Below are 22,297 nucleotides of genomic sequence, written 5' to 3'. Positions count from 1 at the left end.
GGCCCGTTCGGGGCCGGTCCCGCCAGCTCCGAGCCGGGTCGGGTCCGATCCGATCTGATCCGAGCCGGGTCCGAGCCCGTTCGGGTCCGAGCCGAGCCGGGTCCGAGCCCGTTCGGGTCCGAGCCGAGCCGGGTCCGAGCCCGTTCGGGTCCGAGCCGATCCGGGTCCGATCGCGTTCGGGTCCGATCCGCTCCGACCCGGGTTCGATTCCGCTCGGTCCGATCCCGTTCGGGTCCGATCCGCTGCGACCCGGGTTCGATCCCGCCCGGGCCGCTCCCGCCGGCCCCGCTGGGCTCCGTGCGGCGGCGCGATGAGCGCGGATCTGGACGGGGTGTCGGTGCGCTCCTCCTCGTCCTCGTCGGGCTCGCTGGGCTCGGCGGCGCCGCCGGCCCCCCGGCCGCTCTCCGCCAACGTGCGGCGGCTGCACCAGGCGCTGACGGCTCTGCTGAGCGAGGCGGAGCGGGAGCGCTTCATCCTCTGCCTCAACGCCTACCACGGCCGCCGCAACGTCTGCGACCTCGTCCGCTCCCTCCGCGCCCTCCTCGACGGGCCCCGGCGCCGGCAGCTCCTGCCGCTGCTCCGCCTCGTCCTGCCGCGCTCCGACCAGCTCCTCTTCGACCAGTACACGGCCGAGGGGCCCTACCTGCCGCCCCCCGCCGCCCCGGCGCCGCCCGGCGAGCTGCGGCAGGTGACCCTGCGGCGGAGCAAGGCTCACGAGGGGCTGGGCTTCAGCATCCGCGGCGGAGCCGAGCACGGGGTCGGGATCTACGTGTCCCTGGTGGAGCCGGGCTCCCTGGCCGAGCGAGAGGGGCTGCGAGTCGGGGACCAGATCCTGGGGGTCAACGGCAAGTCCTTGGATAGGGTGACGCACGCCGAAGCCGTCAAGGTAAAGCCGCTTCTCGTCCCGGGCTCCGGCTGCCGCGTTCCCGTCCCACCGACTCCGCCGCGTCCCTGTCGCGACCCGGGCTTGGGGCTGCATCCCCCATCCCGTCGCCTCCGCTCCATCCCAGGCTTGGGGCTGCATCCCCCATCCCGTCACCTCCGCTCCGTCCCGGGCTTGGGGCTGCATCCCCCATCCCGTCGCCTCCGCTCCATCCCAGGCTTGGGGCTGCATCCCCCATCCCGTCCCTCCGCTCCGTCCCGGGCTTGGGGCTGCATCCCCCATCCTGTCACCTCCGCTCCATCCCGGGCTTGGGGCTGCCTCCCCCATCCCGTCCCTCCGCTCCATCCCGGGCTTGGGGCTGCATCCCCCATCCCGTCCCTCCGCTCCGTCCCGGGCTTGGGGCTGCATCCCCCATCCCGTCACCTCCGCTCCGTCCCGGGCTTGGGGCTGCATCCCCCATCCCGTCCCTCCGCTCCGTCCCGGGCTTGGGGCTGCATCCCCATTCCGGGCTCCACCTGCCGTGTCTCCCATTCCGCCTCCTCCGCTGCATCCTCATCCCGGGCGGGCTTGGGGCTGCATCCCAGTCGTGGGCTTGGTCTGCCGTGCCCCCCGCTCTCCCAATCCCGCCACCTCCATCTGTCCCGCGTTCCCCAGCCGGAGCCGGCTGTGCCCGTGTCCTCTTGCTCCCCCGCTGCCCTCCTGGGGGTCGCGACGGTGCGCCCCGCTGCGTCCCCATCCCGGGCTTGGGCTGCCGTGTCCTCCACCCTCCAGCTCCACTCCATCCCGGGCTCGGCTGCATCCCCGTCTGGGGCTCCAGCAGCTGCGTCCCCCATCCCACCACCTCCACCCACCTCCCCATCCCGCTCGGCTCCAGCTGCATCCCCATCCTGGGCTCGCCCCGCTGCATCCCCGTCCCGCAGTGCGTGTCCCCCCGCTCTCTCCCTCCCTCCGTCCCTTCCCAGGTTTTGTGGCTCTGCGCCCTGTCCAGCTTCGCTCCCTCTGGCTTCTCTCGCAGCCGGTGGGACACGAGCCCCCAAGTCCTGCTCTCTGGGATGCGCTGGTGGAAACGCGCATCCCTTTCAGCTCCGGGTCTGCACTGTGCCGGAGAGATGGGGCTGGGCAGCAGCAGCGCCTGCAGCCGAGCCGGAGAGCTCACGGTGAGGAGAACGGTGCCCGGTGATGCACACGCGGTACCGGGCAGCCAGAGTCAACTCGGCATCATCTGCAGACGCAGCCGGTTCGTCCCCTCGGGGCCAAGCGGTGCTTTTTTATCACAGCGTCTCGTTTCTGAAACGCAGCAGTGCTGCTTGTGTCTTCTTTACAGCTTGGGAGGGCTGGGAACATTGGGACTCTGCTTGTGCTGGGTCTTAAGGCATGTGCTCCGGCCACTGTGCCATCTTTTCTCCTCCCAAAGGTGGGGAAACTGAGGCACAGAGAAGCAGACCTCCTTTCCCCCAGAACTGCACGATGCCCAAAGCAGGAGCAGATCCCCTTCTGACCACTTGGATAATTGACTTCTAGGGCAGCAGTTTGTAGGCAGTGCGTGGAGGGCAAGGTTCTGGGGTGACTTGCAGCTGTTTGTGCTTTAACTCTTCCTTAACTAGCTGAAATACTTGTGTTCCCAGCCTGTGGCGTGTTCCCCTGGCAGCGCATTCATCTTGCACAGCTCTGAACTGCATCTTCACAGCCAAGCCATGCACTCCCTGCCCTGTCTCTAAATCTGTGCCCCACAAGAGGGCATGGAGATGAGTCCCCACTGATCTTGAGACCAAAGGAAAGATGTGTAGCAATTCCTTTTGTTTTTTTTTCCTGCTGATAGAATAGCAGTGGTGATGCTTTCAGAAGTTAACCTGCAGTCCTGTGCCCTGGAGACTGCAAAAAAAGCCCGTATTTTGGCTACAGCATTGGGATGCGTAGAAACCAGGTGTTAGGAATTCTCTGGTCTTTTAAATAATGTCGAGCCGTTCTGCTGGGTAATTCACATCACTCTGGTCTCTAATATAATGTACTTAATGTCCTTTTAGACACTATTAATACAGAGTGAAACTGTTTCCTGCACAGAAATAAATCCTGTAGAACACAGTTTGCCAAGGGGCTGTTCTGTGACAGAAGCTTTATTTTGTTAATGTGATCCTGATAGGAAAGATAAGCTGAGAAATTGTCTGCTTGTGAGCTGAACTTCTTTAAACAACGGTTTCATCGCACACCTGGCTGTGCTGGCGTCTTCTAGAGCTCCTACAGTCCTGTTACATCTGGGAAGGGTTTATGACCCATGTAGTGGTGGTAGAAACACTTTCCTTGGGAAGAGTCACGGAGTGATTGACAGCACAGCTGTAATAGATCCTTTGGAGGCTTTAAAATTAAGGAAGTACTAATTTATCTTTGCTTGTTGCATTTGTGAGGGCAGGGATGAAGAGGAGATCACATTCAGCAATGCTAAAGGGCAGCCTGTGGAGCATTTCCTTGCAGTTAAGATACAAACGCCTCAGACTGATGTTTTGTCAGGGTGTTGGAACTGCAGGGGTAAGAGGTGGTGATGGACAGGGTGGCTCGACCCTGTGTTTTCTGCTTCTCCTCGTAACCTGGGATCTCAGGCTCAGTCTTGATGTAAGCATTAACAGCTGTGCAAAGGCCTTTGGCTGTGGTCAGAGCAAACCTCACTGTGTCCTGACATCCTCACTGATGTCTGCTGGTCTGCTCTGGAGTGGATCAGTGGAGAGAGAAACGCTGGATAAAGAGACTTGTACCGGCGCTAGGTATCATAGAATCACCAGGTTGGAAGAGACCCACCGGATCATCCAGTCCAACCATTCCCATTAATCACCAAACCATGTCCCTCAGCACCTCGTCCACCCGTGCCTTAAACACCTCCAGGGAAGGTGACTCAACCACCTCCCTGGGCAGCCTGTTCCAGTGCCCAGTGACCCTTTCCGTGAAAAATTTTTTCTTAATGTCCAGCCTGAACCTCCCCTGGCGGAGTTTGAGGTCATTCCCTCTCGTCCTGTCCCCTGTCACTTGGGAGAAGAGCCCAGCTCCCTCCTCTCCACAACCTCCTTTCAGGTAGCTGTAGAGAGCAATGAGGTCTCCCCTCAGCCTCCTCTTCTCCAGGCTAAACACCCCCAGCTCTCTCAGCCGCTCCTCATAAGGCCTGTTCTCCAGCCCCCTCACCAGCTTTGTTGCTCTTCTCTGGACTCGCTCCAGAGCCTCAACATCCTTCTTGTGGTGAGGTTTGGTCCTAGAATTTATGGATACGCTGTACTCGGGATCAAACGCAGACGTGGGGGCTGAAGGTGAGCAGAGAGTTGCTTTCTCAGTGCAAAGCCGCGGCTGCATAGCTCGATATCCCAAGCACTATCTGCCTGCTTTAGATGAGTAGATGTGGTGAACTCCTGGCAGAAGCTGCCTGATGGAAGCACGGCTCCTGTGCACACAGGGATGGGCTGGCTCTCCATCTGTCTCAGAAGGAGCACGTTCCCATGCTGCACTTCTATCTTAACTGTCCTCCAGCAAGAATCTGTCTGTCTAGGACAGCGTTGCTATTCATAATATGCAGAACGTGTTGTTGTCAGAGAAGTTGTCAAAGCTTGTTCTTCAGGGCATAAGACGATTGCAGAGATCAGGAAGGCTCTGGCCCGCTCCCAGGCACGTCGCTCTCTCTGGGGTGAGCTTGACAAACTTACTCACTGAACGAGAAATCAACTTTCTGTCCATCGAGGTGCTTGGAGATGCAGTATGGGCAGTGAGGCAGCTGTTCAGATGGAGCAGCGAATGAATATGTAGTCTTAAATTGTTTGTGCAGTCTTGTAAGAGCATTCACACAGTTATTACATCCATTTCACAAACGGTGACAGCTCCGTTGCCTTCTTGTCGTGCATGTCTGGCCCCTGCTGCTCCCAGTGCTCCTCTCCAGGAGGAAAGAGGAACTGTCTGTGGGGTGGGAGCAATTTCTGTCTTCTGCCTTGTGTTTTCAGGCATCGGTCGGAGGCGTAATGTACCAAAAGTAGGATCATGGCACTAAATTAAAGTGCCATGACACTGGTCAAAGAAGACGAAAGGAATCATAGAATGGTTTGTGTTGGAAGGGGCCTTAAACCCCATCCAGTTCCACCCCCTGCCGTGGGCAGGGACACCTTCCACAAGATCAGGGTGCACCAAGCCCCATCCAGCCTGGCCTTGAACCCCTCCAGGGATGGGGCAGCCACCCCTGCTCTGGGCAACCTGGGCCAGGGCCTCACCACTCACACAAGAAAACATCTCAGTCTCCCCTCTTTCAACTTAAAACTATTCCCCCTCATCTTGTCCCTGCACTCCCTGACCAAGAGTCCCTTCCCAGCTTTCCTGGAGCCCCTTTCAGCACTGGAAGCTGCTCTGAGGTCTCCCTGGAGCCTTCTCTTCTCCAGGTTAAACAACCCCAACTCTCTCAGCCTGTCCTCATACAGGAGGTGCTCCAGCCCTCAGGTCATCTTCATGGCCTCCTCTGCACTTGCACCAACAGCTCCATGCCCTCTCTGTGCTGAGGACTCCAGAACTGAATGCAGGACTCCAGATGAGGTCTCATGAGAGCAGCTGCAGGCTGTCCCAGCTGAAAACTGACTGGTGGCCTGTGCCCAGTGCAATGGGTTTTGTAGATATTTTTTTTTTAATGTGAACTAGGTAAAAAAGTAGAATTCTGACTTAAATGACAGCATTACCTAAGCACTCCAAATCAATTCACTTAATGACCACCTTCTTAACCTTTATGAGTAGTGGTGTTTTATGCCTTTTCTGCTTCGTGCTCTCTGTTTCATCCAAATCAAAATTAAATGACCCCATTACAATTATAGCTCTATCATTCCAGCACTCAAGAGTGCACTTCTGCGAAAGATCACTGTAATTTGAGTTATGGTGTAAGTGGAGATGTTTGTATTGTCTGTCATATTTTTAGAGCTTTCACCAGCTTTGCTGTGTAGTACATGATTGATATTGTAGCTGTTGTGCTGAAAGTTTCTATTGATAAGCTGTAATATTTTGTCCAGAGTAGTTAAAATTGAAGTGCTTTTGATGGTTTTAGACCATCAAAATGTTATCCAGGGAGGTATTTCTCCTCTCCTCTGGGGTCTGCATTAAGCCTGTCCTCCCTTTCTTCTCCCTTACTTTTGTTGCTTTGCAGTACGTTTTTATGCCCTTTAAAATAACTTAGGGAGGAAGGGGAGAAGAGAATGTACAAAGTATCACGATTCTGATGGATCGTCGCTGATTGAGGTTTTGACTTAATGAGCTCCACCAGCCCTGGAAGAGCCGCACCGATTCCACCATTTGCCCTGTAGTGTCTTTCTGTTCGTGCTGATGGCTGGGCAATTCCAGATGAGCTTGATCAACACTGCCAAAATTAGACTAATTTGTATGCATTGATCTCGGGGACTGTAATTCTTTCATCTTGGTGTAAATCTGTGGTCACTTTGCCAAGGTCTATGGACTCACATCGGGTTTGTTTGGAAGGAGATGGGGTTGTGCAAGTCCACTGTGTGGGTTCTTCAGTGGCTTCGAGGAGGACCTGCAGGCATGATGGGGTTGGGGAAAGGCTGTGACAAAGCAGATCTATTATGGACAAGGCAAAGGTCTCCAGGCTCTCCCAGCCCACCAGCTCTCTCCTTCTGGCTGGCAGGCTGCTCCTGGGAAAACTCACTTCCAATGGACAGGATCGCATCGCCAGCCAGTTTGCTGCTCAGGCAGAGGTTTTCCCTCCTTCCAAACCAGCTTGTCCATCTCCTGCTCTGATAGTGTGTCAAGTGGCCATTTAAAAAGAATTAAAAGGTGATTAAAATTCTTTTCATTTGGGCTTTCATAGTGGCAAATAAGGGTGATCTCTCCAGAAACTGTGATGTTTCATACGAGGTAGAAAGGGCTCGGCTGGTTGTGCTCAGGGCGCTTGTGGTATTGCTAAAAAGCTGCCGAGGAATGACAAAAGAGATGTGCAGCCCTGAGCCTTGGAAGCATATTTAGAGCAATTTTACTTTCGAGGCAGCTTACAAGAGAGCAAATCTCATTTCATTTGTTTCTTGTGATGCCCAATTAATTGATTATCATTATCTGAGACTGCTAATTTGCTGTGGTCGGTAATCACCACCGTACTAGACGATTATTGTAACAGCTGGTAGGAATGGATGCAGCTTGGTTTCTAGCTTGGTTTTGAACCCTTCCAAGTACTTGGAGTTATGGACGATCACACACAGTCATGGTTGGGATGAACAAGGGCAAAACCAATGCATCAATCTCCTGATTCTGTGAAGATACCAGACTTGTTCCTTTAAAAGCCTGCTTGCTTATCTCTGTCGCTGTATTTTTAGAAGTCACTAACTGATCCAGAGGCTAGAAGCTTCTCATCTTCCCAAGGGAACTCAGGTAGCTGGAGCATGGAGAGGAATGTGACTAGCATCTACTCCAATAGTTAGAGCGGTAACCTATTCCTTGGTCTCTGCTTAGAAACCAAAAAATCCAGGAACTGCATACAAAAAAGTACCTACAGCTTAAAACATGGGTGCTGTGCAATGCCACAGGCTTTGGCTCTGCTTTTCTGACCCACAAACAGTTTGCATTTTAATATCTGTAGCCGGCTGAGGTCAGAAGGACAGGGTGGAAAGTGGAAAGTCACCAGGATCCTCCTCTAGGAAAAAGGGGGAGGGAAGCAGTTCACTCTTGAACTTGGAGGCATTTTAAATTACTTTAAATGCTCTTTAACAGGAAGGGCTCATGGCAGTGGCAGCGAGTAGAGCTGGCAAGTGACGTTCTTGGTTTCATAGCCAGATCTGAGGACGCGTGATGAAGCTGGCTCAAAATCTTTGCCCAGGACTGTGCTCTGAGAGGTGATGCTCTGCTGTCGCTGTGAGCTGCTCGGTGCTGATCCAATCAGTGTCACATGTAACTCAGAGAGGGGTGAACCTGCACCGTCAGAGAGCATGTGGGAATGTGTGTTTAGCTGTTGAACCAGTGTTAGGAGTAGGTTCTTTTTGCTGCCCTGCCACTGATTGCCGTCGGTGGGCAAGTTACTTAGTCTTCTGTTTCCCTTCATTACACCAGCAAATCACAATGAGCCCTAATGAAATCAAACGACATTATACTGATGTGAAAGATTAGAATGAGGTCCCTAATCTCTCCTTATAGTGCTCGGCATTGGTGTTGTGTTGGCTTGTTCATCAGAGTTAATATTATTAGGGCATCTTGAGTTCTCAGAGCATAATTGTTATTTAGTGGGCTCCTTGTAAATAAACAGTTTTGCCTCAGTAGAGAAACTGATAAGACAAGCTGAAGTGTAAAAGCCTGTCTTTCTTTCCAATGCCTATTAGAAGAAAACAAAAGCGTTAGCGTGCAGCAGAACTGGTGAGTTAAAATATCTTTTTACTCTGTTCCTCTGTCCTCGGGGAAGACAATGGATTTTCCTGACTCCTTCCTCAATGCCACATCTGCTCAGAGAATTATTCAGCTCTGAATCCCCTCACCTAAACTGACAATGCGTCTACTGCAATGATTTGGCTTAGTTTCTTTTGACTGGGTGCCCTGTGAATTCTCCTGGTCATGGACCACCAAGTGCTTAATAAATACAGGTGAAACAGGGCCCTGGGCAGCCTGAAGGAATGCTGTTCCTGCTGACGTCTTCTTGCTGGAGGCAGAAAAAGCATCTGAGACTCTCAAGGTGGGATGTGCTACCAGGGAAGGCTGGAAGGGCTCTGCTTTGTGCCGGATATCTTTGGTGCTTAGTCGAGTGTCTGGCTCATCTCTGCCTGTTGGCTCTTTCCAAGTTAGTTTTTCCACCAAGTAATTAACAATATCTAGACAATTTAGGTTTGTTGATGGTTCTCATGGTATTTTTCCGCATTGTTTGGTGTGGAGAGAGAAGAGCAGACAATGAAGGGAGGAGAGTGCTTTGATTTAGATTCCCCTCCTGCACCCCCACTGCAGAAAGTACCTAAATGCCTTTCCAGACTTTCATTGAAATAAAACTTTGTGGAATCTTTTGCTTACCTAAAAATTGTCCAGGACTTGCTTGAGGGATACACTGGGCAGTAACTGGCTTTGAAGGAGTGGGAGGTGACAGGGCTGTTGTCTTGAAGACAGGACAGACACTCGGGGCAGGGGAGAGTGGGGGGGGATGTCAGTTGTTGGAGGGATTAGGGAGAATGCCCTATAGATAAGATTCCATTTGACCTTTCCAGGTGAAAGGGACATGGGCTTCCTGATGCCTTGGGGCTAAATGTGTGCAGTCACCATAATTATGCATCAATTTGCATCAATTTGCATAAATGCAGCTACTTGAAAGCCAAACTGCTCTCACCTTTGCCTTGAGAGAGGGGGGGAGAGGTTGGACTGTGCCTTCTGCAATTCCCATTTGTCCTCCTGTTGGGGGGACCATTCTGCACCCTCCATCCCCTGCGCTATTACCCACAGCTTCCCTCTCTCGTTCCTCTCACCCAGCACAACATCTGGAGCGCCTCTGCTTCCCTTTCATCCCTCCCTCCCTCTGCACCTGCCTCTGTCACCTTGTTCTTGCACCAGTTCTCTTCGTTCCTGCCTGCCCCAACCTCGCATCCTCCCCGCGCAGGGACGAGTTGTTTGCCTGCGTCAGTCCAGACGACTCTGGCGGTTCCTCTGCACCAAAGTAATTCCATTAGCATTGTCAGGCAGGGTGGGGAGGGGATATACTTGATCCAAAGCATCTTATTTATGGCTATAGGCTGTAGGCTGAGGCAGGGAACATCTCTCCCTGTGCCTTTCATAAAATCACAGAATAACCAGGTTGGAAGAGACCCACTGGATCATCAAGTCCAACCATTCCCATCAATTACTAAACCATGTCCCTCAACACCTCGTCCACCCGTGCCTTAAACACCTCCAGGGAAGGTGACTCAACCCCCTCCCTGGGCAGCCTGTTCCAGTGCCCAATGACCCTCTCTGAAAAATTTTTTCCTAATGTCCAGCGTAAACCTCCCCTGGCAGAGGAGAAGAGCCCAGCTCCCTCCTCTCCACAACCTCCTTTCAGGTAGTTGTAGAGAGCAATGAGGTCTCCCCTCAGCCTCCTCTTCTCCAGGCTAAATTTGTACAGCACTCGGCAAACTTGGCCTTAAACAAGGTGTGTAGTGCGAGCCGTAACAGCCTCACACTTGTCCTGCCTGCAGAGCATCCCTGCAGCAAGCTTGTGGATGCAGGCAGTGCTCCTGCCTGCTGTCTTCTGCTCTGTCCTTTCTGCTGGCAGAGAAACTGAGGTGATACAGCTCAGTCTCTTCGTAAAAGGTCTTGCAGCCCCCTCCCCTCCACGGCTGACATGGGAGCTCCATCCTTCCCACTGGCGCTGGGATGGTGTTGCTCTGTCTAGCTGAGCCCACAGGCTTAAAACAACCTGAATCCAGCAGGAACATCCCAGGATAGCGTAGGAAATGGAAATAGCGGTTAGACAAACTTCTGCAAATTATTGCCTCCACGGTGCTGTAAAAGCTCCCTCTGCCTCCCTCCTGTGGCATCTCTTGCATTTCTTTCCTCTTTGCAGCTTGTTTTTTTCAAAAAAAAAAGCAAGCCTTACTTTTTTGGGACTTGGAAAATTGTGTGTTTTTTCAGTGATTGATAACCTCCACACTGACCTCTGCAGCGTGTAAAAGGAGCGAGGGCTCAGATGCCCATTATCTGAGCAGCCTGAGAAGCCAAACGGCTCTGTTATTACTGGAAGAAAGCAGTTTGCATATGTAGCGAGGAGGAGGATGGCTCATAGTTAATGCTTCTTGTCTCAAACTGTGATCTGCCCACTAACAGAATGAATTGGAATAGATTGCTCATTTCATTAGCAGGGAAGGTAAGTGAGTGGGCTGTATCGTACGAGATGCATGTTTTATTCAGGCTGCCAGAAGAATGCTGGTGATTAATTGCCATTGATTTCTGACACCTGGGCTCCTACTGAGGGAATTTTTGAAGGCCTGGAAGATGATGTTACTCAGGCTTCAACCTTTCAGCGCCCTCAGAGTAGAAAGAACAAAGGGAAAATTTTGAAGACAGGAGAGGGGAATGTTCAGTAATGCAGGACGTGCTGGGCAAGCATGGGCTGGTGCACACAGGTGGGCTTTAGGAAGGGTGGCATCTTGATGTGAGTAAAGAACATGCAGCATTCATAGAATCACAGAATGGTTTGGGTTCAAAAGGACCTCAAAGCCCATGCAGTTCCACCCCTGCCACAATCAGGGACACCTTCCACTGGATCCGATTGCTCCAAGCCCCATCCAACCTGGCCTTGAACCCCTTCAGGGATGGGGCAGCCAGCACTGCTCTGGGCAAATGGGGCCAGGGCCTCCCCACCCTCACAGGAGAACGTTTCTCCCTAAGACCCAATCTCAATCTCCCCTGTTTCAGCTGAAAACTGTTCCCCCTCATCCCATTCCTGCACTCCCTGATCAAGTGCCCCTTCCCAGCTTTCTGTACTGGAAGCTGCTCTAAGGTCACCCAACAGTCTTCCCTTCTCCAGGCTGAACAGCCCCAACTCTTTCAGCCTGTGCTGACATGGGAGGTGCTCCAGCCCTGGCATCATCTCCGTGGCCTCCTCTGAACTCACTCCAACAGCTCCATGTCCTCCCTGTGCTGAGGACTCCAGAACTGGATGCAGGGCTCCAGGTGAGATCTTACCAGAGCAGAACAGAGGAGCAGAATCTTCTCCCTTGCCCTGCTGGTTACACTTCCTTTGATGCTGCATTCTGTGCTGGGTTTTGCATTTTTTGAAAGGTAATAACTGTGGGTACAGGAGATGTGTATTTCCTTTTTTTTTATTACTATTTTGAGCAACCTACTTCACTCTCAGAGGCCTTGATAGATAATTAAATAGTGGGTTGTCAGGGGATCGGTGGCCCCATGGAATCAATCTGCCCTTTTCTCTGGCTCTTTCTTGTTCTAATAACATCTCTAGGCAATCAGTGACCATTTCCCTGATAAATGCTTTGACGCTGCTCCCCAGATTCAACTAAATCATTTCTTTAAGCTTGTGTTCAGATGTCCTTTCATGCTGTGGTACGAGCATTAAACCTTTCACCATAAAATCATAGAATGGTTTGAGTTGGAAGGGACCTTAAGGATCATCTAATTACACACCCCCCTGCCATGGGCAGGGACACCTCCTACTGGATCCAGTTGCTCCAAGCCCCATCCAACCTGGCCTTGGACACCTCCAGGGATGGAGCAGCCACAGCTTCTCTGGGCATCCTGGGCCCACCCTCGTCATGATGGTCTTCAGATGCATTGTAGGTGGGGAAAGCCAAATGTTGTCTGAGTCTGGAGTGAAATGCAGTAGCACTGAACAACACGTAGCAAATCCCTGCAATGACTTGAGAGAGGAAAGGGAGCTGCAGACTGCTTGATGCTGCAGAGTGGATTAAGGAGGTGGAATTATTTTATTTAATAGTCCACTGCAAATGGGTAAGGTTCAGTGTGCCAACAAGCAGCACGCTTCCCAAAGAGCCTGCAGGATGAATTATGCTGTGGTGGTATCTCTGCAGTCATCGGTAACAAGACAACCCATGTGTCTGTGAGGAAGAAGTTCTCCCTTTTAGTTTTGCCATCCAGAGCCTTACCCTTTCTCTCCATGGGCCCCAAGCTTTTCTTGTTAGATGAAAACTCTGGCTTGAAGAGCTTTTCCTTTTGTCCCAGGGATCCAAGGTGACCTGCTTCATGGGAAGTGTATTGTTCGTGTGGGCAGGTGCTGGTGCTGCTGTTGTTTTCTAAGTAGGGCCGACAGCAAAATCGAGGTCAGTGGACTCTTGCCAGCTCAGTGGGAGCTGGGAAAGGCAAAGTGCTAAGGCTTGGAGCAGCGGTTAGGCCACCCGGCACAGGGACCAGCAGCCTGAAGGCTTACAAGGCTCAGAAACCCCCCTCCACCAGGGCCGGGGCTCAGGTGGGTGTTGGGACTGTCTGCAAACACATTCCAGGAGACCAGAGTGGATGTACAGTGTGGGAGAAGGCAATGTGATAGGGCTGGAAAATTCCTTGACGTTGAGGGAGATCTGCTGGAAAATGAATCCTGCTCTCTGCTGCAGGGATGGTCAGTGCTGGCCAAAGTGACTTGTGCAGTGGCAGGGAAAGAATTGTTGAAGAAGCTGCCTGTGGTGGTCTCTGGTCAGTAATTAGCGCCTCTGATCCCTGGATTGTCATTTAGCCCCCTCTTACCAGCCTGAGAAACTACATTAAAATGAAATAGAAAAGAGAATAATCCTGTTTGTTGGGACAGCTGGGCAAAGATGAGGAGCCTTGGGGGTGGATCTGCCCTTGGATACTGGTCTGAATCTGTCTACTCATGTCCTGGAGCTCCCAGCTCAGCAGAGCCAGCTGGTGGGAGAGGGGTGAAGCCCAATGGTCCAGGCAGTGATGAGCTCCAGCTGAACCTGGGTTCTGTCCCTCAGCACAAAGTCTGCCCAGGCTGCTGGCTGCTCCCAGGGGATGCCAGGATTCCTCTCCACGCTGAGTCGCTGGAGAACAAGGCTCTCTGCCCTTGCTGAGGAGGACCCTGAGGCAAGCAGAGCTGGTTCTGGTGAGCAGCAGGGGCTGTCTTGTTCTCTGATGCTTTGACATTGACCACCTCCTCTCCCTGTGACAAAAGGCTTTGTTGCTGCATCCTTGGCTTGAAAACCTTCCACCCTGCCCGAGATGCTGAGTAGCCTGTTTTTAATGCAGCTGTCATTGTCCCCTAGCACTGGTGTGTCCCCAAGGGCTTGCAGAGGTTCCCACTGCCTCTCCAGCTCAGCCCTTTAGCCTTGGCTCTTGCCTCCTTGGGTGGCTAGTAATGATTTCTATTTTCACAGCACCTCTATGCTCAAACCCCTTTATTTTCTTAGAGGCAAGTCTTTCACCTCAGTTCTCATTCTGAAGTTGTTTCCTGAGGTATTCTTCCCTATCTACAGCTCCATACTGCGCTGGAGGGGAGCTGGCTCAACCCTGCAGCTCTCGGCCAAGCCTGGCCTTGCTTCCATCGTAAAGCGGGTGGCAAGATCCTGGACCAGCAGGCATAAACTGCCCCATTAAATCTACTCTGTATCCCAGTGCTGTAGCAATAAAAATTATCAGGAGTATTAAACTTCTGGCAAATGTTCCACTGTGGTGGAGCTTGGCTTACTCACAGAAGCTCGTGTTGGGACTCGAGCATCCTTTAGAGGGAAGCTTCTCCCTAATCACTTTATAACAGCCTGAAGAACAGCTGGCAGGAGAGAGTCGTTATCGTGTGCTGCTGACTTCCCAGAGGTGCCGAGTAATCGTGCTCAGTGGATGAGAAAATTACCTGCCGGTTTCTCTGGGATGTCAAATCAACCTTGTTTTCTCCAGACTTGGAAAGTTGCCGAGAGCTGGATGGAAACGTGTATTAACAGAACTGATGGGATGAAGTGGGATGGAGCAGGGCAGTAGCTGCTTGAGGGTGCCTGCCTCTCATGTGCCCCCAGCTTGGTGAAAAAGCCTTCCTGGGTCTGTCTCCAATCCAGATGAACCATCTTGGAGGGGACTTGCTGTTGGGGCTGCCTCTGCGTTCTTTCCAAAAGCAGATGATTTGTCAGCCTTGATACAGGGAAACTGAGGCTCTGGAAAATGGGAAACTACTTACTATGGCAGAAGTCAGAGGCAGGATCTGTGACAGCTGGAGGTTTTTTGACTCCTGACCTAAAGGCACCTTGGATCATCCTGATCTGCCTGTCAAAGCAAAGGGTTGTTAAATAGGAAAAGCTGGTGGAGGCTGTTGGCTCTGCTGGCTTGGGAGCTGTGCTGGGGATCCCAGGGGCTGACCTGTAGGCTCCTGGGAGCTGAGTGAGAACAAGGGTTAAACCCCACATATCAGCGTGGGGGTGGGTTTGGATGTAGGATGGGTGACTCCTGAGCTGTGCAATGCAGAGGTGGCCCCTTTGCATGGGCTGCTCACAAGATCACTGCACCGCTTCCAGGACCACAACCTTCTCCCAGCAGGTTCTGTTCCAGAGAGCTCTTCTAATACCCCTGGTGCCATTGGTTTTCCTCCCTTCCCCGAGGGTAACAGACTGCATCTCTGCAGGTGCCAGAAGGGGAACTCTGACAAACCAGAACATGAACAGATGCACCAGCCTTGCTAAAGGCAGGGAGAAAACCAGAGAGGGAAGCGTAGCTTTTCTTCCCTTGCAGGGAGATGGATAGTAGCTCTGCTCACCTGGAGCTCAGCAAAGCGGCTAATAGTAGCTTCTATCTCAGTTTGGATGTGCGATGGAAGCTTCTCCCATCTGGCTCACCTGATGCCTCATCACTCCGCAGCTCTTTGTGCCAGGTTCTTTGTTAAAGTCTAGTTCAGTGTGTGGATGTACAAAGGTTTTGTAGACTGGTGCCAGATCCCATTCCAGTGCCTGCTGTGCTTTGTTAGGGAGCATGTGTGGTGCTGTTATCCAACGGAAAACACTGCTGCTCTCCTTGTCTCCTCTTGTAGCTATGTGTAGCCCTAGTTTAAAGAGCTGGTGGCTGCCTGATGAACAGAGGAATCTTGAATGCTTGAACAAAACTGGCTTTAGTGGTCACCAGGTCAGGGAAGTGGTGTCTGTCCTGTGATTTTGAAGAGGCTGTGGTGGCCAGACGGAGGACGCAGGTAGTGCTGAGCAACCCTTGTGCTCCTCAGCCTCCGGCACACATGCCAGACCTCATCCTCAGGCAGGAGCTGTGCTCTGGTTTACTGGAGTAGCTGTGCTTCTAGCGGAGGTTAAAGCTGTGTTTCCTCAGGCTGGTTGTTCTCGCAGCTAAAGAAGGATTTACCCCTGAGCTGGTACAAACCTAGGCTTATCCTAAAAGTAATAAAACCAGAATCCCTTTCAGTGGATTCAAGCTCACAACTCAAAAACCTGTTCTTTTAGGTTCAGCTTACAAATAGGCTTCAGTGGCTGAATTTCAGACCTGTGCTTAAGCATGTTCTAGGCAGAGGCTTAGATGTGTGCTCATTTCAGCACATGCCTGAAGGCTGTGTTGAATCAGGGCCATAGGGACTGTGTTCTAGAGAAAGGATCGGCTCTTCTTCTCTTAGAAACGTAGTATCATTAAGGTTGGAAAAGAATTCTAAGATCATTCAGTGCAAGCACCAGCCCAGCACCACTGTGCCTGCTAAACCATGTCCTGGAGTTCCACAGCCACCTCCAGGGATGGAGACTCCCCCACTGCCTTGGGCAGCCTCTGCCGGGGCTTCAGCACTCTGTCAGTAAAGAAATCTTTCCCAGTATCCAATCTACACCTCCCCTGGTGCAACTTAAGGCTGTTTCCTCTCGTATTGTTACTTGGCAGAAGAGATCAACACCCACTTCACCCCAGCCTCCTTTCAGGCAGTTGTAGAGAGCGATGAGGTCTCCCCTCAGCCTCCTTTTCTCCAGGCTAAAGAGCCTCGGGTCCCTCAACGGCTCTTTATAAGACTTGTGCTCTACACCCTTCAGCAGCTCTTAAATGGCTCTGTAGTGTTGGTGTGTTCTGTTAAAGAGCTGCTGTTTTTTACCTACGTGTTTGTTTCTGGTGCCTGCAACGGTGTGGTATACATCTGCTCACCAGTACACACTCGAGTGTTCTGTGTATGTTGGGGATGTCCAGCGGCCGAGGCTCTTCCACCAGCTCGTAGCTTTTCATTGTGTCATGGGTTATAACACCAACGAAGAGTGAGATTAACCAGAGAGGATGGAAGCAGCACGTGATGGAGGGACCGTTGGATGCAGGCTGTGAATCAGGTGGGGCAGGGTAGGAGCAGGCAGGGGCTTAGGTGTAGCCTGACTTGAGAAAGGCAGCGCTGGAAAGCGGGTCAGAGTTGCAGTGGGAAGCATGGGGACTCGGCTGTGTGCAGAGACAGAGTCGGTGAGTGGGTGTGACAGTGCCAAGAGAGGGGCTCTCACCAGCTTTCTCAGGAGCTTATGGGGTCACCTTGGACAAGGTGTTTCCTACCTCACTTCTCCCCTTTCTGCTTGCTCTTTCTCACTTGTTTCTTGAGGCCAGCACCATCCTTTTGAGCATGTTTAGCATCAAGCACAAGGGCAGGAAGCTGGAATCCCCACTTACTGAGGTCAATGTCTGTGGGCTACCGTCCTTGAGCTGCCTGGATGGTCCCGCTCTGCCTCACAGCGGTTAAGTAAATCCTTTATGGGTGCCACTGTCCTCCCCGACTTGCAGTCACCCGAAAGTTCTCCAAAAGGTGCAGTCTGCTTTTCATAGTGCAGGTGGCTTGGAGACCAGTAGAGCCTGAAGGGCTCCTACGTGCATGGAAGGTCCCTGCTGCAGTATCCCCATTACAGCTCTGCCCTAGCTCTTCAGTGGGCATTAGTGCTGGGGAGGAACACTGCCGATCAGGAAACCACTTCACTCGCCAAGTCCTTGAGAAGCTTTGGTAGATGTAGAAGGGACTACCCAGAGTGTCACCACCTTGCTTGCCACAGCTCTGCCTTCTACCGGGACCAGCTGTCAGGGATGGGCACCGCCAGCTTCTGTTTGCTTCCTCGTCTCATACTGAGGCTGCAAGGAGCCCTGGTGCAGCCCACTGTCTTGAGCCAGGCAGCTGCTCTCCTTGCCTCCAGGCTCTCTGCTGTCACCATCATGCATAAAACATCTCCCTGTTGGCTGAGGTCCCATCTCCTGGTGGCCTTGTCAAGGGAGCTGCAGGGGGACATAAAAACTCCCTTGTAAATCTCTGGCCTCTCATCCCTAGAAACTTTACCGTGCCTCTAGAGAGCAGCTCTGTTGCTGTCCCTGCTCTTTCAGGAGATGACATTTAGCCGAGGCAGCGCAGAAGGAGCCAGCACTCTGCCTGCTTTCAGCCTTGGGCAACAGCTGGTGCCCTGTCCTCCGGTCAGGCTTGGATGCTCCTAGGTGCAGAGCTGGGGGCCCTGCCTGCCCTTGCTCACTTCTCCTGTGCCTGATGCCTCTCCTGTGTGCTAGAAGCCCCAGAGGGTTATCTTTGAATCCCACTCCTCTGCCAGGATGGATGCTCTGAGGAACAGGGGAATGGGTTTCCTGCATCGGTCCCAGAGACCTGCACAGAACAGGTTGGCAGTAAATGCAGAGAGAAGGGGATGAGATTGTTCCTAGGGGCGCTGTGCCCCATCTCACAGGGGTCACTCTGCTCTGGTACATGAGCAGCTCCCTGCCACCCCCAACTGATTGCTGTGGAGTTTGGATCATCCTGAGCCTGTCTGCTTGGCAGTGTATGAAGGGGCTTTGGGTCAGGAAGCTGAACTGGAAGTGTGGATGCCCATTAGAGAGTGGTGCCCCCGGGTGGGCAGCGGACTCAAACAGCTCCATTGTCCCAGTGACACTTGGGCAGATATTAACAAGACTGGAGCGAGGTGAGCACCTCTGCACGTGAGCCAGCTGGGCTGGGCTCCACGTGTTCGCAGGGAGAGAGGAGGTCACAGCAGGAGATGTGTTTGAGAGACCAGAGGAGCTAATGGGACAGGGGCTGGTGTTAGTGAGCAGCCCAGGACACTGAAGTGCTCCTCGGTTGTTCTGATGGGGCTGTTGGATTTGCAGTCCTTGTTTAAGCTCTCCAGGCACGTGATGATCTTGGGAACACATGACAGCTTTGTGGCCAAATTGCTATATGCGATGGATATGCTGAACTGGGAACTGGCGAGCCGGATTCTCTCTGGCTCTGGCAGGGAGGGACAAGAGCATTGCCAGGTCAGAGCTGGGATCCAGCCAGCCCAATATTACTGATGACATTGCTCATTACCGATGAGCTGCTGGTATTAGTTCTTCCCGGACATGAGATTTGCTCAGCATCTTCTCTGCTCAGTGCGGTGGGGAGAGGAGACCTTGCAGGAGCAGCTCATCCAAAGGGTGTATATATGGAGGGGAGCAACAAAACACCTCCTTTCTGAGAGCAGATCTGGAACGCTGATTTTCCTGAGGCCTCAGGAGAGATCAGCGCTTACAGCTGTCCCCAGGGAGAGCTCCTATATGTTAACTTCAGTTTACTAGAAAACCTGTGTCAGCTTCTGACAGTGGAAGCTGGAAGAGCAGAAGAGCGATTGCAGATGGCTTTGTCTCAATCTCAAGGTCATCTCAGTGTATGCTGGTTTAAATATAGGTATTTATTTATTAAATATTGTACTCATTAATTGACTGGTTGTGCTGAGGCGGCAGCTGGCAAGAAAATGGCCACAGAGGAATAATTTCTGGGGATATTGTCGGTGTCTACTGAAGGCATCAAGAGCCTTTCCAATGGCAGAGTTTGAGGCTGAGTTGGGGATCCTGGTGATCTCCTCCAGCGCTGATGCCTGCACTGCTCTGCCTTTCTCCAAAGCTGCAGGACTGCTCAGTCTCAGGTTCAGCATGCCCTGGGGTTCCTTCTGGGCACGTCACTGCCCACCTTGCCTCCTGTACTTAACTTCACTCTGCTCTTTCCCTGGCTGGTGGGGAGAGGATATTTTCTCTATCAGCAGCAGCAGTTTTGCCTGGGCACTGTTGCTGTTCAGGAGAGAATAGAAGAATTCCACCTTTCTCACTGGCTTTTTATGTAGCTCAGTCATTCAGCTGGTGGTTGCAGAGTAGCTTGAGATCTTTGAGCCTCAAGGAAGAGCAAAGTTACATCACTCTAAAGCCCAAAGACAGATTGTTCTTCCCCCTCTGTAGGCATTAACTCCCTCCTCTCCTTGGCTTCTCTTCTAGGTACTGAAAGGCTGCAAGAAGCTCAACCTGTCTGTCCATTCGGTGGGACGCATCCCGGGGGGCTATGTCACCAACCACATCTACACCTGGGTAGACCCGCAGGGCCGGAGCGTGTCCCCACCGATGGGCCTGCCCCACCACCAGAACAGCTCCCTCCGCAAGGACAGCGAGAAGAGGAGCCACCTCCAGCTCCTGCAAGAGGGAGATGAGAAAAAGGTGAGCAAGGGGGACCAGGCACAGCCCTGGGCGCCTGTCTGTGGTTTGCTGTTAGTGTGTAGGTGCCAACGCTCTTTGTGCCCCTTATGCTTTCTATTTGTGTGATTCTGGCCTCTATCAGAATAGCCTGTCTCTGCTTTAGGATTTCCTGGATCCTGGTTTTCTCCCTTGGTCTGTAGCTTTCCCTCTGTCTTCCTGAGGAGTCTTGTAGGTTGGGAGGGATTGGCTTTGTTCCCACTTGAGTCAAGTAGAACCTGAGCTGGAGCCTAGGTGTTGTCCACATGTAGACTGTGAGGGTCCTGCCAGGAAATGCAGTCAAACCAGAAGTTGCTTTTAAGGCTTTTCCCAAACAGGTCATTGAGAGGCTGACATGGATGTTATGCTCAGGAAGGCTGGCAGATTTGGAGGGCTGGATCTCAGAGTGCTTTACTGCCCTTCCTCCTGTGTTTCAGACTTTTCCTTGGGCGTATTCATGAGGCTTCTTGAGTCTCTTGGGTGTATTGTCAAGTAATAAAAAGACCAATTCTTCTCTTCCAAAACCACTATCAAATAAAATATGTGATTTTCCTTTACCGTTTGGGGAGAGCCAGACTGAGCCAGGAAGGACCTGAGCAATGCTTGGGCAAAAAGCCCTGGCAAGTGAAAAAGGAGCAGGGAGGTGAATGGAGCGCCTTTCGTAATGGTGCCCACGGGAGCTGGCAGTGTCGGGGCAGTGCGGGCTCACTCCAGCAGGGCTTGGATGTCAGACCTTTGACAGAAAGCAAAGCACATCAGCATGTCTCCTTCCAGCCCCCTCCTCTCCCTGTGAGCCTGCCCACCTTTCAGACAGGCCTTATTGTAAGTGAAGGCAGCAGAGGATGTGTTTGAGCTGTAATATCTGATGTCGAGGATTTAGTGTTTCTTCTTCCTCATGCTTCACATCTCCATACAGACCTAGAGACCTGTAGTTGCAGAGGAGCAGTGCTCAGATGCCCGTGCAGTGAGACACAGACTGGGGAGCTCGCTCTCTTGATGCTGACATGGTGATGCCTCACTGGCATTCATGGGATATCCAAGTACTGGTGTCTGAGTTAGCAGGGTGTTTGCTTCCCAAAGGTGTAGTTGGTTGAAACCTTGGAGTATTTCCATCCTGAGATCACTCTGGCTGTCTCCAGCGCTTTGATTGTATGCCCCAAATGTCCTCAACTCCATCTGGAAAGGCTGTGGAGGGATCAGTAAGCTAGAACATCACACCCCAGCCAAAGAGGAAAAAAATCTAATAGAGGATGAGGTGCTTTGCTGTTGAAATATTCGTGTGGGCCACAGGGAAGAAGGGCCCTTTCTTGCTGCTTTAAAGAGGAAAGCAGCCACTGCTAGCTTGCTGGTGTCATGTGTCTCCCTTCCGACATCCCTCAGTGTCCCCTCAATACAGCAGGCAGCCACTCTTTGAAGCTGAAGGCAGGAGGTGTTTCTCTGACCGCTTTTCCTTTACTCCTTGCAATGTATCAATACAAAGTGCTCAGAAGCCTGCAGCTGTTTGCATCCCTGCCCAGTGCCTGAGCCTCGCCTGGCCCCAGACAGCCCCAACCATCCATCCCTGGGGAGGTGAGGTTACAGGTGCCCTGCTTGTCTCTGAGCCACTTGGCTGCTGCATGGACCGGTCAGCAGTCTCTGCTGCTCCTGCTCCTGAGCTCCTCAGGGCTGGCTCGTAGAGGGTGTACATGAAAATGAATCCAACCGAACTTTGCAAGTTTAAAGAGGTTTAATTACCATTGCTTAATCTGCTTTGGAAGGGAATGAAGCCAAGTTGAACGAAGGCCGTGCTAAACTTCAAAGCACATCCATGCTGGTCTTGGCTGCTGTTGGATACACTCCCAAGGTGCAAAGAGCCCCAGCTCCAAGTTGCCCACCATGACACAGTTCTAGCAGAGATGTAGGATGTTGGCACGCAGAAGTAGCTACCCTTCTTGTGAGCTGTGCTTCTTGGATGCCGTTGCTATGACACCTCTTTGCAGGAGTGCTCTAGTTGCAGAGCACTGGGAAGATTTGCCAGCCTTAGGTGGGATGCCCAATCTTCATGGTGCTACCAGCTTGCAGCTTCCTGGCTTCAGGACCTTTTGTCCAGGTGTGAGGAGTGGTGAAGAGCCTCATGCTCCACCTGGCTCTTCCAAAATCTGAGCTTGTTCTTCCATTCCTTGGTGCTGCTTCACACAATCAGACAGCTATTTGACTTCTTGTAGTGGAGGATTGTGCTTTTACCCCAGGACAGAGGGAAAACCCCCTCTATTAACCTGGAAAGAGTCAATGGCAGTTGTAGGAAATACTTGAAGTGCACAGAAATGGGTGTGCAAAGATCTGCTGTCACTCTGCTGTTCCCATCCTGCCGCTCTGTGCTGCGCTGGCCGTGTTCTGCACTTCTAACAGAATCACAGAATTATTAAGGTTGGAAGAGCCCTCTAAGCTCATCCAGTACAACCGTGAGTCCAACCCCACTGTGCCTACTCGGAACCATGTCCCAAAGCGCCATGTCTCCATGCTTTTTGAACCAGGGATGGAGACTCCACCACTGCCCTGGGCAGCCTCTTC

General features: G+C 52.4%; 1 protein-coding gene across 3 annotated transcripts in view; it reads left to right on the top strand.

The window, feature by feature from the left end:
* Positions 1-219: 219 nt before the first annotated feature.
* WHRN (whirlin) overlaps positions 220-22,297 on the top strand; it is a 231,093-nt gene continuing 209,015 nt past the window's right edge. For 2 of the 3 annotated variants that reach the window (XR_011338833.1, XM_069873077.1), the window contains exons 1-2: positions 220-886; positions 19,517-19,732. Coding sequence is in view for 2 of the 3 variants with exons in the window: in XM_069873077.1 (XP_069729178.1) it covers positions 311-886; positions 19,517-19,732 (792 nt within the window). In the remaining variant the exon portion in view is untranslated. The remainder of the gene's footprint in view (positions 887-19,516; positions 19,733-22,297) is intronic. The other variant, XM_069873078.1, reaches the window with a different exon arrangement.

Source organism: Phaenicophaeus curvirostris, chromosome 20, assembly GCF_032191515.1.
Source record: "Phaenicophaeus curvirostris isolate KB17595 chromosome 20, BPBGC_Pcur_1.0, whole genome shotgun sequence".
NCBI classification, from domain to species: Eukaryota; Metazoa; Chordata; class Aves; order Cuculiformes; family Cuculidae; genus Phaenicophaeus; species Phaenicophaeus curvirostris.
This window is presented reverse-complemented; position numbering and strand designations above follow the sequence as displayed.